Genomic DNA, 6,033 nt, shown 5'->3' on the forward strand with positions numbered 1-6,033 from the left:
AATAAATGGACAAAGTTGTCATTTACTGAGAAAATGTTATCATTAGAAGCTGTTATTGCAGATGTATTTCAGAATGTTCTTGTAGTTTCTCTACTATTTATGTGTAAATTAAAAGTCTATATGAAAAACTGAATGTGGTGGACTAGTTCATGTTTGCGTGGATGGAGTCCCTTTACCCAGAGCATATTTTCATGAAGTTATTTCTGAAACTAAAAGCAGGCTGTTAAGAAGATCCCGGTTATTATATCTTCTGTGGTTCAGAAGATGAAATGGGCTGTTGACTAGTCAGAAGTAAGTGTTTTTCTATATGTCAAACTGTCCTTCAGCAAGATACTGAATGCTCAGTGCATCCATCAGAGTGTGAGTGTGGAACTGTTAAGTTAAACTTGCTTAGCCATAGAAAAAGGTGCTTGTGTAAATGTATGTGTGAATGAGTGAATCAAGTTTGCAATAAACAAGCACTTAGGGATCTGCATGCATGCTTGTGTTGCCTCTTAAAGATGCTGTCAAAAAAAACTTTAAAAAAAGGTAAGAGTGAAGTCAAACTGATTTATAAGACCAATTCAAAACAACACCCGAACACCTAAAATTACATAAAACAACAGGGCAGGTAAATCAAATGAAAATAGGATGGAAAAACACCAATAAAACAGTATAAGAAAAGAATAATTGAGTGATGTGGTCACTTAATATTAATTGCGTGTGTGTGTGTTTTAAAAATATAATTTGGTGTTCAAAAAGAGAAAAGAAAATCAAAGTTTATAGAAAAAGAGAATTTAAAAGGTACCTTGTTATCTTGCTGTTATTCTTTTCAGGATTTTAGTATTGAATGAATGGAACTAAAAGTCCCCTTTTTGATTTACGAGACAAAAAAAAATCTGGCTACCTCTGTTGCACGACGTCGGCATGCCTGTTTACGGCAGCAGCATCTCTGGGAGTGGCGGTAGAAGAAGGAGGAGGAGAAGAAGAAGTTGCCAGCATGGCGTTTACTCTTTACTCTCTCATCCAGACCGCTATTCTGTGTACCAATGCAATCGCTGTGTTGCATGAGGAGAGATTTCTCAGCAAGAGTAAGTGTTTAAGTGTATTTTATATCACGTACAGTGACACGTTATGTCACGTATAGTGAAATAACTGGTTAAAAGCAGCTAGCTACGCGTATACACTTAGCAGGCTGCCTCTTGGTTAATGGAGAGGCTCCTGTTTGGGATTTATAAGGAAGAATTAAGAGTTGAGCATTACAGAGAAAAAAAAATGCAAAGTTTTGAATAACATTAAAGCTGCTGGTCTTTTTTTTAAACTGGAAAATAAACACGTATACATGCATCTGCTATCTCATTTACTGGTGTTTCTCATCTTTCTTCCCATCTGTCTCCTGTACTTTCTCTTCTCCTTTCTCCGTGTGTCTGCAGTTGGTTTCGGTGTTGACCAGGGAGTTGGAGGTTTTGGAGATGATCCAGGAATCAAAGCCCAGATTCTCAATCTCATCCGCTCAGTCCGGACTGTCATGAGAGGTCGGTAGGCTGTATTGTTCATAAATCCTTAGCAGATCTTAAAAATAGGTACACGTACTCTCATATTAACTGTAACTGTGAAGCTACAACAGAGTAGAGGTAGTGAAGGCTTGAGGTTAAAAACCTGGGGCAGTGCACAAGAGAGGTAAAGAAGAGAGGAGAGACGGGGTGGAGATAAGTGTTAAGAGTGATTTATGGCAGGAAGAGTGAAGGGGAATGTTTAAAAGACAGTAGTGAGACCTGCTGTTTTATATGGTTTAGAGATAGCGGTGGCACAGTTGAAGCTGAGATTTTCATTGGGAGTGACCAGAGTAGTCAGGATTTATGAGTTTCATGTAGTGAAAGAGGACATTCAGAGGGTTGGTGTGTCAGAGGAGGATGTCACGGATAGGGTGCATGACTTGCTATGGACAGACAAGACCAAAGTGGAGATTTGGGGTTGTTTTGCACCCACCGGACCTGGTCACGGCCAAAATTGGGTCAATCAGGATGACAATGATCCCAATCCCAGCAGCAAATCTACTACAGAATGGCTGAAAAAGGATAAGAATTCAAATGCTTCAGTGGCCCAGTCGAAGTCCAAAACTCAACTCCAATGAAATGCTGTGGCAGGACCTTAAGAGAACTCTGTGCACATGAAGGACCACAAATATCAATGAACTGAAGCAACCCTGAAAAGAAGAGTGGGCCGATCCACAATCACGTTAGAGACTGATGAAAGGTGATTTTACAAGTTAGTGAATTGGATGCAATTAGTTTTTCACACACTGCTTCTGCATTTTGGCTTAGCTTTCATTAAATAACTAATGACACACTGTAATATGTCATATGTAATTATTCATTTGCAGTTGCATTTGCCTATTTTTAAGATCTGCTAAGGATTTTTTGTTTAATACACAAAATCTTAAAAATGAAAGAGGGTGGACTTTAAGTTTATCATGACTGTCAACAAACATTGTTTTCTGATGTTAACAAAATCAAATAACTTTTTCCTAAATAACTCAGTATTAAATGAGCTAAATTGCTGGTGTGCTCTTCAATTTTAAATTCACTCTGTAACAGATGTATTTGAGTCAAGAATTAGCAGCTGTAATATTTCTGAGGTTGCTGATGGAATCAGTTTGATTTATTTGTGTTTTGTACTCTTTTGTTTTGACAGTGCCTTTGATAATAGTGAATTCTGCCTGCATCGTCCTGTTGCTGCTGTTTGGTTGATCTTCGCCTACCAAACTTAGGTGGAGGACCACAAACATGCCAATGAAAAGCCACTCGCACAAAATCCTGAACTCTTTGCCATTTAGAGACTTCTGCCACTGTCAGTTATTGGGAGGGCGGAAATGTTTTTCAACTGACCGGCGCTGAAATAGAAGATCAACTGCAGATTTTTAAATGCAAAGAGTAGAAGAACCGAAAATTAGCTGGTGCAGACTTCCTGTTGTGTTTCATCACCACTAAAAGGACAAAATTGATATAATTTTGACGAAGTCATGACCACACAGGATGATGGTTTCATCTTGATCCCCGATATCATATCATTTGCAAATGTTTTTTTAAAATCAGTATTTAAATAAACTGTTGGTACAGACAGATTTGTTGACACTTCTTACTGTAAAATGGGCCTTCAAAGTTTTTTTTTTTTTTCCAAACATTTATGGGGAAACTCACAGCAGGTTCAAAAAGGAACACAATTCACAAATCTCTTCATATATATGTGTTGAATTGATTTGTAATTGGCCCATCTCTGAGAACTAAAAAGGCTAAATGGTGTAGATGTAAATTTTAAGCAATGCTGCCAAACGCAGCTCCGACCAATGTATTTTGAACTGTTTACACTTCAGTGCCACAAAAATTGAGATACTGTCTTGAAATAAATGTATGACTCAGTGTTGTGGAATTCCTTAAATTATGTTGCTTTTTGTGTGTGACAGCAGACAAACTTAAACAAATGACATTTCGATAAAACTTCCGGCTGTTTTGTTGATGAATGAAATATTAGATGTGTAGGTAGTAATGAAGATAAATGTTGCCTGTCCACTCTGTCAGGTTGGTACCGATTTACACATTCACATACAGTACTGTGCAGAAGTCTTGAGACACTTCTTGTTTTGTTTTGGGGGTTTTTTGCTGTTGTTTATTTTTATGTTTCTAAAGTGATCTTGAACTAAAGTTATTTGGGAATTCTGAAGGTCTTTAAGTAGCCTGGAGCCTATTGGCTGTTTTTGCACTCATTTCAGTGCATTCCTTACCCTTTATTTTTTTATTTTCAGAAAAATGGTTGTGTTTGTTAAGCCCATCATAAGAAACGCGCCTAACTCAAGCTCTAAACCAGTGTTATATCTACGTATAACAACTTAGCGAAGAACCCATTTTAAACTGTATCTTTAAGGCACTTTGTTACTAGCAGCCTGTCAAAAAACACACAATTTGTTCCCATTTTTAGTTGAATATAAGAAAAATGCCAGAGATTCGAGTGTTCTGAAATAGTACTTGTACCAACAAGGTGATTCCCAAAGAGCAATTAGCCAAAACCTTGGCAAAGAATATTCTGGCACAGCATGCAATGTGTCCTTAAAAGTACTGAGGAAACTGGACAAGGTGGAGGACCTAAGACAGATAAACCGTATCTGAAAGTCATGTCCTTAAGGAACAGGAAAAATATCATCAGAAATTGTCTCAGTGGAAGGGTGGCTGTCAAGAAGCAGTGTTAAGCAAGGAAAACGGTGAGAAAGGACTGAGATATACCAAATTGCACAAGAACTGAACCAAAAAACAGCAGCAATGGGTCTCATGGAGTCCTCAGTATGTAAGGAGGAGGTCAGGAAAGAGGTGAAATGGTGAGTGTTTACAGTCATCAGTAGAACAAATGGAGGTTGGGGGGCTTCATTTCAGTCACTGGTTTTGGGGATCTCATCAAAATGGAATTATGAATGCAGAAAATCTTATTTTATGATTTCCCTTCACACAACTAATTAAACTTAACTCTATTTATTATTTTCTGTGCTCACAGTGGATATTTGTTAGTTAGTTGTTTACTTAGTTGTGTGAAGGGAACTCACAAAGTAAGAATTTCATTGCAGCGTAACCATTTGTGTTTTGCAGTGTACATGAAAATAAACTTCTTGAATCTTGAAAAGTACCATTGGATTTTGACTCTCCTTGCAACACCATCTGAAAAGCTGAACAGTAGCAGATGTATTTTTCAGTTTTTTCAATGATTCCATGCACTGCCAGTGCAGTAAAAGCATACCTAGAATTAAAATAAATAAATAAATCACTCAGTCGTGGATTGCCCTTCCCAGAGCCCAGGCATCTGTATTATTGAAGCAGCCAACATCCGAAGAAGAGCTTTGAATGTCCTGCATGATGCCTGGAGAAGTATTCCTGAAGACTATAGAAAAATTAAAAGAAAGCTACAGTATTACATACACATAATAAGGAATTTAAAATTTTGAGTATTTGTATATATCTTAGCTGGATACACTTAATAAATAGCAACTTTGTGTTTGGATTTACTGGGGAACAAAGGTCACATGCATCACTCTTTATTAAAAGTATTTTTAACAAACTTCCCTTTTTAAAGATTTTACTCTCACTCACAAAAGCGAGCACTTGTACCTGGATAAAGGATATCACTGTGTAAATATTGACATACACTATTTCTCTCAACTTCCTTTTTCTCTGTCTGTCCAGCTCCACATCATTAATAATCTCCATATGCAGTGAATTATCACCATTCTCTATCCAGCTAAGCTCCCCTTTTATTAACATTAGATGGAGGAGGGTGCGAGGGCAAAAGGGGATCTGCTGGAATTACAAGCATATGTTTATCAGAGAGATTTGTGCTGTAAAGCCACTTTGACATGTGATTCATTTAGCTTGGAGGTCAGGAAAAAAAACTATAAGCAAGCACGCAATTATATCTGAATATGTGTCCGCAATTCACAGGTCAGGATGTGTGGTGTTTTGATCTGTGGGCGCTTAATAATAAATCACAAAAATATTTTTTGAGAGAATTGTGGTGAGTCATTGTGCTTACTTTAGAGTTTAATTTGAAAAGTATTCATATTGAATATAATTTACTGTAGCTATAATGGAAAAATACCCATTCTGTGAAACAATACAAAATATATACAACAGAGTTTAAAGAAAAACAAAATACAACACAGATCAAATCACTGATTACAGTTGTTAAAATACATATTAGATGGAAAAAAGTGCAGGGAAGATAGAAGGCTACAGGTGTGGTGAAATTATAATTTAATAACAACAGAGCAATAGCAAGAGCCAGAGGAAGTGTAAAAAGAAAGAGCTGCTGAAAATAAACCAGAATTAAAATCAGAAACAGATCAACACGTTAAAGTTGTGTTTTTGTAGGAAGGGCCTTAAGACATTGTACTGAATTAATACATTTACATTGTGAGTTTAGCTTATGTTTTCATGTTTTCCACATCTATCATGTGCACTTCAAAATATTTATGCAAAAAATAAAACCAGAAAGCTAAAAAAACAACAGTTGTTA

The 6,033-nt window shown here is 36.7% G+C and overlaps 1 protein-coding gene across 1 annotated transcript; it reads left to right on the forward strand.

Moving 5' to 3' along the window:
• Positions 1-911: 911 nt before the first annotated feature.
• On the forward strand, positions 912-3,101 carry ier3ip1 (immediate early response 3 interacting protein 1). The gene is made up of 3 exons (XM_085168284.1): positions 912-1,070; positions 1,413-1,514; positions 2,674-3,101. Exons 1-3 carry the CDS (start codon positions 980-982, stop codon positions 2,727-2,729), a joined length of 249 nt encoding a protein of 82 aa, XP_085024410.1. The 5' UTR covers positions 912-979; the 3' UTR covers positions 2,730-3,101.
• The last annotated feature ends 2,932 nt before the right edge of the window (positions 3,102-6,033 follow it).

Source organism: Neolamprologus multifasciatus, chromosome 7 (assembly GCF_963576455.1).
Source record: "Neolamprologus multifasciatus chromosome 7, fNeoMul1.2, whole genome shotgun sequence".
NCBI classification, from domain to species: domain Eukaryota; kingdom Metazoa; phylum Chordata; class Actinopteri; order Cichliformes; family Cichlidae; genus Neolamprologus; species Neolamprologus multifasciatus.

What these genes read in the sequence shown, in the direction of transcription:
- ier3ip1 (XM_085168284.1), top strand. Translation starts at nt 980, where the DNA reads ATGGCGTTTACTCTTTACTCTCTCATCCAGACCGCTATTCTGTGTACC. An exon ending in GGAGAGATTTCTCAGCAAGA is followed by an intron (nt 1,071 to 1,412) that starts GTAAGTGTTTAA and finishes GTGTGTCTGCAG; the next exon opens with TTGGTTTCGGTGTTGACCAG. An exon ending in AGTCCGGACTGTCATGAGAG is followed by an intron (nt 1,515 to 2,673) that starts GTCGGTAGGCTG and finishes TTGTTTTGACAG; the next exon opens with TGCCTTTGATAATAGTGAAT.